Source organism: Amphiura filiformis, chromosome 15, assembly GCF_039555335.1.
Source record: "Amphiura filiformis chromosome 15, Afil_fr2py, whole genome shotgun sequence".
Classification (NCBI taxonomy): domain Eukaryota; kingdom Metazoa; phylum Echinodermata; class Ophiuroidea; order Amphilepidida; family Amphiuridae; genus Amphiura; species Amphiura filiformis.
This window is the reverse complement of record NC_092642.1, coordinates 48,838,854-48,859,256: the sequence shown is the minus strand read 5'-3', so window position 1 is coordinate 48,859,256 and position 20,403 is coordinate 48,838,854. Positions and strand designations below refer to the sequence as shown.

Below are 20,403 nucleotides of genomic sequence, written 5' to 3'. Positions count from 1 at the left end.
ATATAGCTATATATACAGCTGTGTGTACTTTTTTATTATTAAGACCAGATATGAGCTATCTACTGTAGATAGCAATCCCGGGATAGCAATATCATTATGATCTGATGTCCACTATCTACTGTAGATAGCAATATTATTACAATCTGATGTGAGCTATCTACCATAGATACCAATATTGTTATATTATATATAAGCTATCTACTGTAGATAGCAATAGTATTATTATGACCTGATATGAGCTATCTACTGTTGATAGCAATAGTATTAAGATCTGATATGAGCTATCTACTGTAGATAGCAATATTATTACAATTTGGTATGAGCTATCTACTGTAGATAGCAATATTATTAAGATCAGATATGAGATATCTACTGTAGATGGCAATATTATTAAGATCTGATATGAGCTATCTACTGTAGATAGCAATATTATTATGATCTGATGTGAGCTATCTACTGTAGATAGCAATATCATTATGATCAGATATGAGCTATCTACTGTAGATAGCAATATTATTATGATCTGATATGAGCTATGTACTGTAGATAGCAATATTATTACAATTTGGTATGAGCTATCTACTGTAGATAGCAATATTATTGTGATCTGATATGAGCTATCTACTTTAGATAGCAATATTATTATGATCTGATGTGAGCTATCTACTGTAGATAGCAATATTATTATGATCTGATATGAGCTATGTACTGTAGATAGCAATATTATTACAATTTGGTATGAGCTATCTACTGTAGATAGCAATATTATTATGATCTGATATGAGCTATCTACTGTAGATAGCAATATTATTATGATCTGATGTGAGCTATCTACTGTAGATAGCAATATCATTATGATCAGATATGAGCTATCTACTGTAGATAGCAATATTATTATGATCTGATATGAGCTATGTACTGTAGATAGCAATATTATTACAATTTGGTATGAGCTATCTACTGTAGATAGCAATATTATTGTGATCTGATATGAGCTATCTACTGTAGATAGCAATATTATTATGATCTGATGTGAGCTATCTACTGTAGATAGCAATATTATTACAATTTGGTATGAGCTATCTACTGTAGATAGCAATATTATTTAGATCTGATATGAGCTATCGACTGTAAATAAAATAGCAATATTATTAAGATCTGATATGAGCTATCTACTGTTGATAGCAATATTATTACAATCTGATGTGAGCTGTCTACCATAGATACCAATATTGTTATATCATATATAAGCTATCTACTGTAGATAGCAATATTATTATTATGATCTGATATGAGCTATCTACTGTAGATAGCAATATTATTATGATCAGATATATATGAGCTATCTACAGTAGATAGCAATATTATTATAATCTGGTATGAGCTATCTACCGTAGACAGCAATATTATTATGATCCGATTATGAGCTATCTACTGTAGATAGCAATATTATTATTATGATCTGATATGAGCTATCTACTGTCGATAGCAATATCATTAAGATCAGATATGAGCTATCTACTGTAGATAGCACTAATATTATAATCAGATATGAGCTATCTACTGTAGACAGCAATATTATTAAGATCAGATGTGGGCTGTCTACTGTAGATAGCAATATTATTATGATCTGATATGAGCTATCTACTGTAGATAACAATATTATTCAGATCCGATGTGGGCTAGCAATATTATTATAATCTGATATGAGCTATCTACTGTAGATAGCAATATTATTATGATCTGATGTGCGTTATCTACTGTAGACAGCAATATTATTAAGATCAGATGTGGGCTGTCTACTGTAGATAACAATATTATTATGATTTGATATGTGCTATCTACTGTAGATATCAATCTATCTACAGTAGATAACAATATTATTATAATCTGATATGAGATATCTACTGTAGATAGATGGGTACTTTTTTAATAGGTATCCAGCAGTGTATGGGGTACAAAAATGTATCTTAAAATCATAATGAGATTAAAATAGCAGACCAACCCATTTTTAGAGTTTCTGTGCAGGGAGCTCCCTGGTTAACAGCTATAGTGATAACATATTGTCAATACAAGTAGTAATGGCAGTATGAACATGGTGAGTGACCTTTTAATAATGTTATAGCACAACAGATATATTTTTAATAAATATAATTTAATTTTGTAATTTAGGTGAGCATGATTGAAGCAATAGATAGAAGAAACACAATTATGTGTAAAAAATTTATACCTAAGCTCAAATATGTCTGTATTCACTTAAAAAAATACCAAAAAGTATCAATAATTTTGTTGTAAGTGATAACACCTTTTGATAAAATATGATACATTGTATCATACGTGTGAAAGAGAGAGAGAGAGAGCCAGACACTTTAATAATATTATCACATTGGGAATTTTCAATTTATGTGAGCATGATTAAAATCATAAAAGTGTGAACATGTTATCACTAACCAATTTCTGCATAAACCATTACCACAGTAGTAGTATCAATAATTGCATCAAAAAGCGATAACAATATTCAATAGAGTTTGACATGATGTGTAGCCGGTATGAAAACGCAGACATTTTAATGATGTTATCAGGCCAGTCAATATTATCCGGGAGCTAGGTACGTGTTTTATATTATGCAATAAAGGTCACTCCTTCCATCATATAAGGCCATATTCACCAGCACACTTAACGTTTATTAACTGTTAATTTAACAAGATTAATTCACATGACAATTGTCTATTATTATACCATCAATCTTCATAATGTATATCAACATAATTTCTGTACAATAAACTCTCTTAATATAATTATGATAAAACCAACAGTCAAAATTGTTCTTATTTTACAATTCAAATCAGCACATAGACAATAGTCCATTATTATACCATCAATCTTCATAATGTAATTTCTGTTCGATAAACTCTCCTAATAATTTATGATAAAACCAACTGTCAAAATTGTTCTTATTTTACAACTCAATTCAGCATACAACTTTAGTGTGTTACATGCAATGAAAGTCCATTATTATACCATCAATCTTCATAATGTATATCAACTAAATTTCTGTTTGATAAACTCTCCTAATAATTTATGATAAAACCAACAGTCAAAATTGTTTTTATTTTACAACTCAATTTAGCACATAGAAGTTTAGCGTGTTACATGTAATGAAAGTCCATTATTATATCATCAATCTTCATAATGTATATCAACATAATTTCTGTTCAATAAACTCTCCTAATATAATTATGATAAAACCAACAGTCAAAATTGTTTTCATTTTACAACTCAATTCAGCACAGAAGTTTAGTAGTGTGTTACATGCAATAAAAGGTTGTACTATGCAAACAACGCATCAACAAATTGTACACCTTTTTTGCTAAATTCCAACTAATAATCACTGTTGAATGCTAGGTATGTTGTCATCAATCGACATATTTTATATGCAGACTTCAAATGTAATGGTGATAATAAAAAAAGTATATTTCCGAATGACAAATGAAGAATTTTTTAATGTATCTGTCATCTCTTACATAAGTGTTGAGCAGGGTTAACAGCAACCACTGCATGTGTGCTATGGATGTGACATGGTGCACCGTCACACACAGCTGCCCAGGGCCAATGCGGAATTACCATTAACTGATAGACCTGCATCAAAATGCTATTTATAAGTCTCCTGTGCTCCCCTCAATGCAACATCACTGGTACACACCGGAGTTTTATCAAACATATTGGTGAATTTTGTAATGGAATTTGTATTACTGGTTGTTGGGTGGGTTGGTTTTTTCAATTTTTTGTTGGGGGGGTGGTGTGATAATTTTTGCATTTGGCTGGTACATACATACCGGTAGTTAACTCAAATGCCACCATTGATGTGAAATCATTGATCTACATTCAAACATATTTTGTTGATTGGTTTAATTTTTTCGTGAAATTTGTTACACCATAGACCTGAACAAAGCCGTTTTAATATGTCTATTGCACTTTCGTGTGACATCTCGCAATTGGGTACTTGTATCATATGCAAGAATGTGTATGTACCGTGATAATCAAAGCACTTGCATCCATTTTGCACCAAGAATTATTGGAAAGAGTTTGAAAATTTGTTCCATGTTGTCTCTTTTTTTCAATAATTATGTCTACCTTGGCAAGGTGTTATAAAATATGCAATTTGTTCATAATTATAGCAAGAGTAATTACAAGTAATATATTATTATCATCTGATATGAGCTATCTACTGTAGATAGCTGTTATTAAGATCTGATATGAACTATCTACTGTAGATGGCAATAATTATAAGTAATAATAATATAGATATCTATTAAACATCAAACAAAGCAATCATATCACCATGCAATTGAGAGTTCACATGCACCATTAAAGGTGTTTGTTGCAAGCGTTTATTACCCATAGACACGAGAAATGAATATGAGACGCACCACTTAATTTGCCACACATATAAAATAAAAACTATCATTTAAATTGTACCTTTTTCGCTTAATATTCTAAGCTGTCTATATTACATGCATGAACAGTACCAACTAGTTTGATTTTTTAGCTTGGATTTATACCTTTACAAATGTATTTCAAATTACCTTCCCCAGAGCAATACTCCACCATTTCAAAGCTTTTCTCAACCTTACTTTCTTATTTAGGGAGTGGTGGGTGGGAAAATAAATTTCTCGATCCGAATTTGATGAAAGCTGAATGTGATATGAACCAAAAGCAAACCTGCATCAACATTAGGTCTACTCCCATTGGTTCATGGCTAGGCCATAACGGGCCTTACGATTGGACGTGGTATGATGCACTCGTAAACCATAACAACAATAACATCACGGTTCAAAACACAATGACCTTACATCAACAGTCATTACGGAAGCAACCATTTCTCTGCATGGGTAAACTGGTTTCTTCCAGACAAGCTTTCAGAAACGTTATTATGAACAAAGAACTAATGAACGGAAGGACACTGGTATTTACTTGAGCTGGCTTCGCCGCTAAAATCCAATCTAAACAGCACATATATTTGTGATGTGATCAAGCAAAATGAGTCGGATGTCAGGAATATTGCTTTTGAGATATAGGCAACAATAGTATTCAACATCCTTTGTATTTTATTGTTCTGAGCAACACTAAAATGACCATACCTCTGGAACCATAAGTCTAATTATGATGGGGATTTTAGCAAAATAAAGCTCTGAGAATGGCTCATGTAATAAAATCGAAAACTGAATTATGAGTTTGATCGACATCAGACTCAATCCATGTAGCTTGATCGCATCATATTTTCTTGCAATATTCTTTATTATATTTGCCTATATTTCAAATCTTGATATATCGCTTTTCTGTTTCTGAACTCTTTATTTCATGTTTTTGATCATACATACAATGGCATATGACAACCATGAAACCTTTAAAAAGAGAGTAAAATAAATAATTATTATTGCTTTGAATATCTGCTGGTGCATAAATTGTGCTGCTTGTTTTTAGTAAACTTCAGAACAAAAATAAAAAACACCGCAAACAGCCAGGTATATGTAGAGCAAAATGTAAACATAACCATTATAACTGACAAAACAGATGCAGAGAATTTATCTCCACATGGGTGTCGACTGCAGACGACAAGTTTCAATATTTTTTCAAACATTAAAAAATTTCAGAATTGTACATTTTCATGACCATATGTGACTCCTCGCCACAAATGAGCCCGGATGTCGCCAATCATCATTTTTGAGATATTCAACCAAAATATTCTGCTTGAAATTAGCTTTAAAATGATGTATATCATGTCTATAGTACTTGACATAAAAAAAAAAAAAAATCAATAAAACAGTCAATAAATCCTTTCTTTCCTATTGTTTATTGTTAAGTTCGATGGAGCATATCTCAATAGTGGCACTGGCGACATCCGGCTCAGTTGTGGCGAGGAGTCACATATTTGAAATCAGCATGAAAAATGCATTAAAATGAGTACAAACAAGACTAGTATTTGTTCAGTGGTTCTTAAGATAGCTCTTGATAAGTAAAAAAATCTCATAAATTGGACTTTTTATGTTGAAGCCTATGGTTAGCACGCAGAGCATTAAGGCACATGAATGAAGTTTGATTTAATTTCATGCAATATCTACATGATGGTTCAATACTGGAATAACAATATAATGTATGATTTTGGAGGGAGAAGCTAGCACATATTGATGTAGTTTTGATTCACAGTAAAATGAAAAATAAACACATGAAAAAGGAAAGGAAAAACATTCAGAATTTAGTATGCAACTTCATGCCATACATCCATTTTCTCGGCTACTTAATATCATAGGCTTAGGAACGGTGAGGTGGGGGGGGCTTATGAGCCCAATAATCAGATGAAGTAAAAAATATGAAAAATAAGAAAAATTGGTGTTTTTTACCTATTTTTTTCGCAAAAAAATTTCTGACACAGGTTACCCCTCTCTGGCACCCCCAGGATGGGTCACCAAATTTGTTTTTTTTTTGGTCAGCCCCCCAATCTTCATAAGTCAATGAATATAACCCAACATTAAACGTATTTGTAAAACATTTTGTGTTTGCTGGCAGGGCATCTCAAGTTTACTTGTTGATTACTAAACTACGACAGCGTCCACGGGCACTAATTACAAGCTAATCATCGAAGTTTATAACTACAACATAATCAACGACTAATCATTGACCGTCTGAACATGCCTATAGTTAATAAGCCAAAATAATCTATAAACTTGATTTTAATAAATAAATAAATTGAATTTGGTGAAAGTGCCAAGTGCATTGTATAGTCAGGCAGATGTTGTGGCTACTTGTACAATGCGTATTATATGACATACAATACTCATTGATATTCATTATTTACTGAGAGATATCATAAATTGTATTATGATAATAATATGTATTAATGTATCTATTATCTGTAATGTGATCAAGTCAGATATTGACAAAGTTGATCTTGAGATATGTAAAATCCACCGAGCCAAATGTTGAAAAATATGTAATGCTAAATATATGGAGCAAAAATCAAAATCGAAACAAAAGAATACAGGACATTTTAGTGAGAGAAGTATATTTTTCTTATTATATTTATTATCTTATTATATTTCATTAACTATGCAGTTTTGAACATAAATGTACAAATTCGAAATTATTCATGGTTTTTTGAAAATAAGTATTCAAGTACAGTTGCAAATATGCAAATTGGCATCAAAAGGTGTTCATCATTGTGTGCAAGAAGAACACTCGCTAAACCACTCTTACAAATTAGGCAACTCCGTATCAATTAAGCAACACTCATGATGGTATCAAAATGACAAATAAAAAATTTCCAGTACCTTCTTTATTTTTTTTGGGCGTCACATCACAAAAAGTATCAGATATCAAATATCAAATATAAAGTATACAGCGGCCTTAAGTGTTACCTGCTATTCCCAATAAATTTTGCTCTAAATATATTTTGTTTATATAAAGTACAATGAGGTTCATCAAAGCACATCTCTCTTGTGCATCCACACTCACAACAATTTTATTCAGGTATGCGGAAGCTGAAGCACAAATCAAGGGTTGCAAATATGTGCAACAAACCCTTATGTGGAGCAAAGCCACACTTTCCAGATTAGAAAAGACACTTTGTGTGTCAAACCCCGTAACCGTAATACACATAAGAGCATTATTATAAAATGATGGAGATATAATTTTCCTTAAAATACTCTGATCACAGGAACCACAACATTTAGTTAAATGGGTCATCCGCTTGATTTAAGAGTAAATTTTTTTAAATTGTGTAATCCTCTCCTGATCCAATTTATGCTACCATGGTAACAGGGCAGATTCCCAAGTACTATTCAGCACAAGAGGGTTATATCGCAATGCGGAAGTTGGATGTTGTCATTTCTTTCATCAACATTCGATTGCCATCTTCAAAAGACCCCAGAGCTTTAAAGAGTGTAACAATCTTCTTAGCCTTACTTCTGCTCACAATGGTGTTGACTCTTTAACCCCATGAGAACTACCTGCCGATTGGCCAAAAAGAATTTATAATTATCAATTGGACCAATCGGAAACATTGTTAGAATAATTTCACCACCCAAAAAAGTTGGGGTGAATTATTTGCAAAGCTCCATTCTGATTGGTGATTAAATTAAGAGATCATGTAATTGACCAATCAGAGGCAATGTTAGATCAGCAGGTAATGCTCTGAGGGTTAAGCTTTTACACTGGAGAAGCACCACTTTTATAACAACAACAAAAGTCTAACTTGGAAGCTCATGAATGTCAGCAATTATTAACTATGAAAAAGTCTCCTTGAAATACAGTGAATTAAACAACACTCATCAAAATAATCGCTTGGTTGCTTCAGTTTTAGAGCAAATATGTTTGCGCGTAAAAACAAAAGAACTAGACTCATTACTATGCCTTATTCTAAAACAACAACTCCTACACTATTTCCCTTGATATGACACTACACAGCCGTATATCTTCCTCCTTCCTGTTGTACCAAAGGCTCTATCAATGTTACATAATTTACATACAGTAAGCCAAAAAATTAAGGTACCAGTTGTGTTCACCCCTGTATATCCTGAATAAAGACAAGTATGTCAAAATTAAAACAAGCAGCCAATATCTGTACTCTTTAGTTCTGATTCAAGACCTTATTTGTTGAAATTGGTTGAGAATTAAAGAAACAGTGATCTAAAACCTAATGAAGAAACAAAATCAAAAGTTGCACTTTTGTGCTAATCAATGAAAGCACGATGTTAGTTTTAACGTGCTAATCTATGAAAGCATAGCGCTAGTTCTCTTGTTCACAAACGCTTTGTGTACATATCAATAGAGCTTGCAATGGAGCAAACTTCAACTTTTAAATTGGCATCTTCCTTAGGTATGTGGATCGTCATGTTTTTATTTCTAGAACAATTTCAACAAATGAGGTCTTTAATTTGAGCTAAAAGATGCAGCTATTGGCTGCTGGTTCCAATTATAACATATCTGTCTTTGTTTAGGATATACAGAGGCGCCAGGAATTTTTTTTTGGGGGGGCATTGAGGGGCGAAGTGAATTTCAGGGGTATAATCGGGGCAAACTGATATTCTGGAAATGGAAATGCATCTTTTAATAGAAATGTGAAAGTAAAGTTTACTTTCACTGCTTGCCTTAAGCCACTTGGGACGTTAAGCAGTATCCGAGAAGAAGAAGAAGAAAGTCCCAAGTTAAGGACATCGACTAACTGCCTCTGCATGGGGGGGGCAACATCAACAAATTTTGCACAAAATTGCCGTAAAAAGTGGAAACTTTGGTAATTTTGAGTTTTTACTGGGGAAAACAGGGGGGGCAAGAGTTCTGACTGGGGGAATTTGCCCCCCCCATGCCCCCCGTGGTGTCGCCACTGGTACCTTAATTTTTTGGCTTACTGTAGTTCTGTCTTTTGCTGTAGTATATAGCCTATACACTTTATAGAGTATGATAAGATATTTCAAGGCATATAGTTCAATCTTAATCTCAATCTCAATGTGGTTTCATCGGTAAAGGTGTTGCTGCAACAAACACATCTAAATCAACGCTGACCTATCTCTCGCTTGGATATCACATAGTTGATCTACATTAGTATGAGGTTGAATAAACCTAAACAGAGCTAGGTTATATGGGGCTATTCCAGTTGAAATCCACACTACCCCTGTGGAAGATTTTGGAAATATCTTCTACAGGGGGAGTATGTTTTTCAAATGTAATTGGTTAGAAGTAATTATTTTGAAACCCTTACTCCCTTTGTATTTTGGTTTTACCTACATCTTCCACAACTGGAGTGAGTATTACAAATGGAAGTTACCCAATCGGCTATTCTATTCAAAAGTGATACTCCCTCTGTGGCAGCCTTTAGCTAAATCTTTCACAGGGGTAGTGTGGATTTTTAATGGAATAGCCCAATCTTAATGTGGTTTTGGCGGTAAAGGTGCTGCTGCAACAAACACATCTAAACCAACGCTGACCTATCTCTCGCATGGATATCGCATAGTTGAGCTACATTAATATGGGGTTGAATAAACTGAAAAAGAGCTAGGTTCCCGGGGCTAGGTTATATCAACTATACACAATGCAAGAAGAAAACAGGTTCTCCATATAAGAAGAGGAACATATACATACAGTGGTGGTACCAGGATATTGGGTTTTAATTGCAGAGGTAGCACATGGGGAGAAAATTTTATGGGGGGTAGCAAGTGGCGGAGAATATTTTGCGACACAATGGATAGAATCCAGGTGAGGTTAGGGAGCTCTGAGCTTTGATCATTGGGCTATTCCATTTGAAATCCACACTCCCCCTGTGGAAGATGTTGGAAATATCTTCCACAGGGGGAGTGTGAATTTCAAATGGAATGAGCACATTAAGCAGCTCCATTTGAGACTAACCCTCCTTCTGTGGAAGATTCAGGTTGAATCTTTCTCAGAGGGTGTATGAAATTCAAATGGAGCTGCCCAATGTGCAAATTCCATTTGAAATTCATACTCCCACTGTGGAAGATATTTCCAAAATCTTCCACAGGTTAACACATTCAAGCTTCATAAACAGAGACCATGTCTAACATACTAGCTATAGTACAGGCATCTCTGATGACCAAATTGAACACGGTTCAGAACGACAAGGGTAATATTTCTCAGACCGTATGAGCTACAGATGTGGAGACTTTTATGTACTGACAGGAACTTCCTTATCATGTGAGCTCATATAGGCAGATGTTACATGTTTTTACACCCTGTATGTATAAACAGGTCTATACCAATCTATCAGTTCCAATATTTACAGATGATAGATATTTATACACATCACAATGTAACATCTGCTCCAGCAAGGCTCTTGATAGGTCTATTGTCCTGATATATCCAATTATAGGATCATGACCATTTTAAAGGAGGATGCTTCAATCAACATTGTACCTCATCCTCAGTATTTTTATTTCACCCCAGTCCTCCCCCCCACTGTTAAGGCAAAAAACCCAAATTACGTAAATTTTCACTTTTTGCTGCAATTTTATGTAAAATTTGTCAATTTTGCCCCCCTTTGAAATTCACTTCGCCACCATGCTCCCCCCCAAAAAAAACAACAAACAAATTCCTGGTGCTGCCACTGTGTATAGGGATATGCCACACAGACTTTTATATGCTGACTTTCTCTATACTAACTTTTTGCTGAATCCCATCAGTATACCAATTTTTCACAAAAAGCACCACAATTTAACCCAAATGGGTGGCTTTATGGGGCTCAAGGCACTTGGCCCCTACTGAAAACCCACACATCAATATATCAAAATTGCTGAAAAGGGGTACCCCAAAACCGTGGCACATCCCGTTAACCTTCAACCAGGAAGATCCACTTCCGGATTTCTCCATCTAAATGGAGGTTTGGTGTCAGTGGAAAGTCCACATTTTTCTCATTGATCCTGTTAAAGGTGAGGGCTGAAAGATGAAAGACGCCAAAATGGATAAAAAGAGGGTCATAACCCATTTATTATTTACACAGTCCTCTATGGCTTCTTCACATGCACATTTTTGGCTCTCATATCAAAAGTGTTTACAAACATGAAACTTTAATGGATCTCTGAAAGTGCCTTTAATAATAAGTGTAGCAGATTCAATGTACAATGTACAGCCTACACAAAACACATTTGTGACCCCTCGCCACAACTGAGCCCGGAAGTCGCCAATCATCATTTTTGAGATATTCAACCAAAATATTCTGCTTGAAATTAGCTTTAAAATGATGTATATCATGTCTATAGTACTTGACATTTAAGTAGTGAACAATCAATAAAACAGTCAATAAATCCTTTGTTTCCTATTGTTTATTGTTAAGTTCGATGGAGCATATCTCAATAGTGGCACTGGCGACGTCCGGGCTCAGTTGTGGCGAGGAGTCACATTTTTGGATCTCATATCAATAGTGATTACCAGCATGACACTTTAACAAATCTCTGAAAGTCCCTTTAATAAATGTAGCAAATTGAATGTTCAACCTTGGCAGAAAATGAAATCACTGTCAATGAAATATTACCGCATAAGTTAATACATGAGCCACACAGCGACAAGGAACTTGATCATCATCATCAGTAAACATGTCACATGTCAGTTTTGTCGGAACCACCATTTCTATCACAAAGCGCGTAAGTCTGAAGCTATTCAAAAACACTATAAACAGTTTGCGTAAGGAAGTAGTGAGCGGAAGGAAACGGAATCAAGATGCACGTTGAAGAGTTTGAAAAGGATGAATGACTTGGGGAGAGGGATTTTGTCAATGGTGTGTGCACAACACACAAAATGTGAAGAATACTGATCGGTGTATGAAACGCAATGGTTGTCATGGTGATCCAGGTTGCATATTTATGAGATGATATACTCTATAGATGGGTGATGATGTTGATGAAGCGTACTGTAAATGGAACCTTGTTAACGCAAAATTGTCTGGGCCTTGGATTTTAGTTTGTGTTACCAGGATTCTGTGTTATCAGGTCATATAATGGGCTATTCCATTTAAAATCTACACTACCCCTGTGAAAGATTTTGGAAACATCTTCCACAGGGGGAGTATGTTTTTCAATTGTAATTGGTGAGATTTAATTATTTTGAAACCCATACTCCCCCAGTATTATACCTTAAGCTATATCTTCCACAACTGGAGTGAGTATTTCAAATGGAAGTTACCCAATTATCTATTCTATTCAAAATTTATACTCCCTCTGTGGAAGACTTTAGCTAAATCTTATACAGTGGTAGTGTGGATTTTAAATGGAATAGCCCATGTGTATGAGACTTAAAACCCGGGGGCCACTCAAATATGACAGTGTATGACATGCGTGACCAAATTTTTTTCAAACACCCCTAAACGAAGTTTTACCCTACCAGCAAATTTAGCCCCTTAATAAGGTAATTTAGTGTAGAATTTACCCCCTAATGAGTTTTTAGCTGGTGAAAATGCAACAAATGTACCCTTTTTGGACTCATAATTTACCAAAAATTTGAAAAGGTACCCTAAAAAAGTTGTCCAGTTTCAGAAAACTACCCTTATTCTTGAAAATCACTGTTTTTAAGACCCTAACCGCGGCACGCGCAGAACTTGCCTTGCCTAAAAAAACCACCCCTTTTACTTGTTTTTTTGGTCACGCATGCGTACAGACCATTTATGTGAGTGATCCCCCCGGGCTTAAAACACATTTTGTGTTGTCAGTAATTGACAGTGTTTACAGATTTTGTGTTAACTAATGAGTTTTCCAGTTTCCACTGCATTATCTATCTCCAAATATGCAATTCTTTTGAAATTCTTCACTTCCAGATAATTTGAAAGATATCATAAAGATGATAATTGTAATGTGGGTCTGGGATGTGATAATTTAGTTTGATCTTTCTTTAGGCCAAAAAAAAAAATTGTTGTGTTGCCCTCAAGTGGAAAAATGGGAAAGTTGGGTCAAGCGGTCGGATTTTTTTTTTTTTTTTTTTTTTTTTTAACCTTCAGATTTTAAAAATCCTCAAATATTAAATAATGCTTCTTCAATTAGGGACATTTATCAATTTTGACTTCTGGATACCTGTTAGACATCAATTAAAGACTAGTCTTTCAATATAATATTAATTTCAAGTGAAAAACATTGATTTTTTGAACAAATCTGTAAAAATCATCATTCAAAAAAAACAAAAAAAAAAAAAATTGCGACCCTGATTTTTCAGGATTTAGGACCGGACGGTTGAGGGCAACACAACAATTTTTTTTTTGGCCTTATTGAGGGTAATATGGTAGGATATCATATTGTATGATGTATGATAAAATATTCTGTCGGTCCGTGCCACGTCACTTCCGGTTGATGATGCGACTCACGGTCGAGTGAAAACATTCGATTTTTGTTGATGATTTCTGTCATTGGTGTTATGTAAATTTCGATCGCAAATAGTCAGTGGAATCAAACAACCGTTTCTAAGTCTTCAGAGTGGAAGAAACTTACTTGATTTACCGCTTATATACTGACAGACTTAAAATTAAATTCAATGGTCGAGTGTCGTTTTCTCCAAATTGAGGGTCACTCCAGCAACATCGCTATGTAGCCTCCTTCACAGCCGGTTTCTGTTGTTCACAACAAACCGTGAGCCACATGCAGTTTGGGCCCGAGACTAGAGATAGCCCGGATGTCCGACCGACAGAATAATGTGATAAGATATGATAGATTGCATGAAGATACCAAGTAACATATGAAAAATAAATTAACATTCTCAGAGGAAAAGAGAGAGAAAGGGAGAGAAAGAAGGAGAAAGAGAGAGAGTGAGCTAGCAAGAGCTTGGGAGGGAGCGAGAGAAGGGGAGAGAGAGAGAAGGGGAGAGAGAGTTAATATTCTCTATTTTTTGTTTTTTATACAGTTACACTGGAATCAATGCAACAGTGTATATTAGGAGTTTCCATTGGACATAATCAATATCCAATTACATGGCATTTTAAAGGCAATATTACGATAAAATCCAGGGATAAAATATATTTAAGGACAAAGTCACTTGTCAGAATATGAACTTCCATAAACTAATATAAATAATGGATAAACTCACAAGATGTATTATGTATGATTATTGTATTAGTTTTTAGTTTCAGCTCTCATGAAGATAAAATGGCCAGAGAATTAACCTCATTTCCATTATCTCTCATGCATATGAAATAAGTAACAGATTCAAATTAATTATTTATCTATTTATTAAAGGGTCAAAGCAGTTATGGACAAATGCTCAAAGTCACCTGGTAAATGAAAACCTGTTGGATGAAATCCACAAAAGAGCTGAAAGAGCTTGAAAGTACAATAGCCATATGGCCGTGTGTTTTGAACTCGCCGCCCTTAGCGTTACATCACAAATATTATGAATTTTTACACCAATCAAGTTTCAAATTAGAATATCTCCACAACTATCAACCCTAAACTAGCAAAAGTATACATTTGTGGGAAGCTGAAGGCAAAAGCAATTTAAATATACACATTTCAACTCATTGTACAGGGTGACCTTTAAGTTATACAGGGTGGAATAAAAAAATTCCAAATAAAAAATGGGTCACTTGATACATATGTCCCAAATCAGAGGATGATTTAAGGAAGCCCCATCATGCACTGTAAAAGTGGTATCACTAGAGTTTCAACTGCCACTTTACTTTTCAAATCCCATTGAACTCTGTGCAAAAGATGTTGTTTTAGAATTGCCCGTGTGTCATTATTACTTAGTCGATTTCAGATCTAAAGTGACGTATCACACCTTCTGTAGATAACATAAAATGTGAAATCGACCAACTTTTTGAAGGTGTTTTTATTGTAAATATATCTGTCCAAATTCAAATTTAACCATACACGTGTGTATGCAGTGGGCGGGCAGTGGTGTCATGTTCACTCACACAGCTGTCACTGGCTGTGCCAACCGCAAGACTTGCTGGGAAGTGCTTAAATCATCCTCTGGTCCCAAATGTGCTCCACTTGCCAGCATTGTTGAATATATGCAGGTGGTGGCCGCATTGCATTCTCTAAATTCAGTAAATTTTCATCGTCAATCGTGTAATTGAATGGCATTATTTTGAAATTTTAAAAAGCTTGAAATATCACAAACAAGTAGGCCTATGTTGATAAATAATATAAATACGAGCTAAATCCGTTGGGGTTCGATAATGAACCCCACAAAAGTAACCGACTATATTGGAAAATGCCTACGGCCGGGCGGTTTCACAAGTTGCCGGCTCGATCATGTCATCCACCGCCTGAATATATGGGGACCGTTCACAAACCATAAAGGGGGGCCTGATGTAAAATGAAAAATTATTTTCACAGCCCCCCCTTTCGTACCTAAAATTATTTTCAGGCCCCCCTTTTGGCCATGAAAAATGTACGTCATTACCCCATAGAAAATAGTGTAAACTCATGTTCTACGAGAAAAATTAAGGTGATTCTTTAAAAAAAAATCTAGATGTTGCATTTAAGGTGGTATGAAAGGCAAAATCAAGTTGCTCTGGTTGAGATTAAAATAGACTTGTTCCATAGAGATATGCAAAATAATCTTAATTCTAAAATCTGAGCCAAATCGGACAAACGGTTTTTGAGATATTGCTGTTGAAAGATTCTTTGTATTCTATTGTTTTTGCCAATATATTGATGAAGTTAATGAGGAAAATTGGCAAATTGTGCTCATTAATATTAATTGTTGCCAATATTTTGCCAATATTTTATGAATAAACCTTTTACCTATGAAGTAGTATGAAGGTTTATTCATAAGATATTGGTATAATATTGGCAAACATGAATATTCATGAGCACATTTTGCCAATTTTCCTCATTAACTTCATCAATATATTGGCAAAAAACAATAGAATACAAAGAAACTAAAAACATGTATATCTTGACAACCGTATGTCCGATTTCCTTCAAACAAAAACTATTTTGCTCAGTGTATTTAGCTTAACTTATTCAATCTATTCAAATGGTTCTAAATTTACTTTCTGTTTTCCAGAAACATCGTTTCGAACCCCCTTAAGTGTCATTTTAGTGTACTACATTGTGTTTTTAAAGTTGTGTGTTTTCTGGTTTGCATCAAGACCATCATCCATACATTTATAAATATTAGAAAATGACAAAAAACATGTTATTAGGTACCGTAGGCTATTTCTTTTTATGTAACAAGTGGTGTAGTATCAAAACCTGTAAAGGTGACCAGTATCTTTCAAATAACTACTTTAGTAAGGTACTACACCCTCGATAAATTTGTGTCTATTTTTTGCATTTTTCTCAAAAACTAATAACACAGTGGTAACAAAGTTATGTATATTATGGGGGCAAGGAATCCAATTACTACACTGGAATTTCAGTGACCCAAGACAAGCAGTTTGTTATTTATGATAAGAAAAGAGGTACCGCCAAGATGTACCTCGCTTCCTATCATATATACTGAACCGCTTGTCTTGAGTCACTGAAATTTCAGCTAAGTAATTGGATTCCTTGCCCCAATAATATACACAACTTTTATTCCCAGTGTCTTATTATTTTTTGAGAAAAATGCAAAAATAGCCCCAAATTTACCACAGGGTGTAGTACCCCCTTAAGCCTACATTTCAGATACAAGCCTGTTTAGGGGATAATATGTAACATGATCAAGTGGAATGAGTCACATGTCGGCAATTTTCAAATAGAAGTTTTTTTACATCATTTTCTGGCAGTTTACAAATGCTACATTTTGATGCAAACCCCATCACAATCGGGCATCTGGTTATTGAATTATGAGCAATTTATCAATGGCTGAAAACAAAAAGAATTTGAACACTGTTTTTGCCATATTAGCAACATCCAACTCGTTCCCCTTGATCATGTCACATATTTGTTGTGAAGCGGTGTTTTTTGCTCAAAAGGGCAAATCCTGTTTAGGGTATGTGTACACCATGAAGCTTGAGTGGCCCCTCTGGGAGTTAAGCATAGCTGGTGTGTGAAATGGGCTAAATGTGATAGCCTCATTCTGAACAGCCTGAACTTGATTATCTATGTCAATATCTTACTGGGAAATAAGATCAATAAAATGTGCAGCTCATTTTTACAAATTCGTCTTGATTGTCTTTCCAGTATATTCAATTTAATTTTACAGGTGTGAAGTACTTGCTGAAAAAAGTAATGCTAATACTAAAAATAGTAAAATAGAAGTGGGAAAAAAAGACATCAGAAGGGACAAAATTGTTCATAATTTATATATTGAATATTATTATTTGAATTCAGATTTGGTAAGCAATCAACCAACAAAATTACAACTGGTTACCATAGTAACTCCTTGTGTAATCCTTAATATTAAAAGCATTCAAACTATATCATGTTTTGGTAATCTAATGCAATTGAATTGGGCATTTTAGTCAATCATTTTAGTAATTTGGTAAAAGCCCAAATCAAATAGTATCATGCCATTGTGGCAAAGGTCACCCAAAATTATGGATAAAGCCAGGTAAGTTAATTTGTGGACAGAGCCAAGTACCTGTAGTTAATTTATGGGCAAAGCCAAGTAGTTAATTATCGGTGAGCAGTATTTTTTTTAATAAAAAGTTGCACAAATGTGGACCAGAGAAACGTAAACCCCATGAGAACTACCTGCCGATTGGCCAAAAGAAGTTTTCATTATCAATTGGACCAATCAGCAACATTGTTAGAATAATTTCGCCACACAAAAAAATTGGGGTGAATGATATGCAAAGCTCCATTTTGATTGGTGATTAAAGTAAAGATATCATGTAATTTACCAATCAGAGGCAATGTTAGATCAGCAGGTAGTGCTCAAGGGGTTAACAAGTCGTCTTAGAAAGTCACACAAATGCGGACCAGAGTAACATTAAAACATTTATTGTGATCATGTTAGTTTGGCCATTTAAAAATTGTTGAGCCAGGGCCCGTAGGTTTGGATGATAATATTAGCTTATTTCTAACACTGCATAAAATGGACCATTCCATTAAAAATCCACACCACCCCTGTGGAAGATTCAGCTAAAGTCTTCCACAGAGGGAGTATGAGCTTTGAATAGAATATACAATTAGGTAGCTTCATTTAAATACTCATCACTCCAGGTGTGAGCCATAATACAGGGTTTCAAAATGATAACCCTGACTAGTTACATTTAATAAACATACTCCCCTGTGGAAGATATTTCCAAAATCTTCCACAGGGGTAGTGTGGATTTCAACTGAATAGCCCAATAAGGACAGAAGAATGTGAATTCAGAGCATTCGGATTGTGGTCCCAAGTGAATTATTTATTCTAACAGTCGATTAATATCATGATATTAATACAACATCAGAATGATATATTTACATTCAATTTTATACAAACAAGCCACACATTTGTGGACAGGTGGTTATTAAAGGTGGGTGACCTGATTGACAGCCTCATCCCCAACTTTAACCTATCAAATGCAGATTTTGGTATCAGATGATAGCTCATATTTTCTCATTAACATATTGGAATTAGGCGTTCCAAATCGGTATATTAACAAAAAAACCTGCCTAATTAGTCTCAAATGTGATATACCACATTTTTGACTAATTCAGCAGTTTTTTGATGATATCTTCGGAAATACACCAATTTGAAACTCCTAATTTCAGTACCGTATGTTAATGAGAAAAATAGGATCTTTCATTTGATATCTATTTATTACATGATCATGATGATTATCATTAATAAAAACACTGTAGACTACCACTTTTACGCTGTATTAAATGTCAGTAATTCCATGAAGAATTAGTCGCATTTACAATGAACATTTACATCTTTTTGCATGAATGCTTGAAAGGGACAACAGTTTATGTTATACCTAAGTTTTAAAGAATTTGATTTTCCAAATAATCAGGTCACCTTCCTTTAACAATGGCTCATCATTTAATATAATTTGCCTACCTGCTTTTCCTCTCGACTACTTCTTGGTGTCACCAGCCTCTCGCTATAACATCCTTCTAAGAAAATACATCCAACTGGTCTCGGGGAACACTCATTCTCAAAATAAAACAACAAATTCTGGTAAAGCGCAAACCATCTTTGCTTCCATTTTACAGCATCAGAACTTTTCTTCTGTAAAATTCCCGCAATGGTATGATCAGTTTTTGCACGATTTGCCAGGTGTAGGAGCTGTGCATCTTCGATCCGTACTGCCTTCTGCATGGTAAATGCCAGGTGGTAAGCTTTTAAGTAACTTGATTAAAAAGTATAAATTCCTTTCCGTCTGATGAACAACTTTTCAATGACAATTACTCCTCGTTTATGAGCCAGAGTGATGTTTACAACTCTCGTGGCTACATGCACTATGGCATAGAGTTTATCATACATACACAGATGATACGCGATCAACTAAGTCATCACCGCGTGTACCGGTTTACTTTAGGAGATAGTAAAGCGTTGAGAGAGACCCGTAAAGTGATCTCTTCCGTTTCCAGTGTGAAAACGCGTGGGTGTTTTCGTCTATAATCGTCTAAAGACGGTCTAGCTCGAGTTGTGTTCATTCACTAATTCGCGACACACTCACAAGACTGTTGCTCTTGGGAGGCTAGCCTATCGTAGCAACGTTTATGATGCTAAATTTTATAATTTTTGTACTGCATCAATGTCAACGTGCATCACCATTCACTGGTACCACACCGTGGACTGAGTTCTTGCGTTTTACGGTCGATGAATGTCGCCCTCTATAAATTATATAATTTGCTATCTACTGAAGATAGCTTAGAGCTTTGCATGCATTTATTGATGAATTGATTTGGGGCAAATAATTGTAATTACCGGATAAAAGAGCAAGTACTGACAGTACTAATCTAATCAACATTGAAATGCAATATTAACCCTATGAGAACTACCTGCCGATTGGCCAAAACGAATATTGCGTCCAATTTTGAACCAATCAAG

At 34.7% G+C, this 20,403-nt stretch overlaps 1 protein-coding gene across 1 annotated transcript in view; it reads right to left on the bottom strand.

Moving 5' to 3' along the window:
• LOC140171767 (ras-specific guanine nucleotide-releasing factor 2-like) overlaps window positions 1–20,055 on the bottom strand; it is a 340,945-nt gene extending 320,890 nt beyond the window's left edge. The window contains 1 exon segment of the mRNA XM_072195087.1: window positions 19,408–20,055. Coding sequence (XP_072051188.1) covers window positions 19,408–19,668 — 261 coding nt within the window. The 5' untranslated portion in view covers window positions 19,669–20,055.
• Window positions 20,056–20,403: the final 348 nt, after the last annotated feature.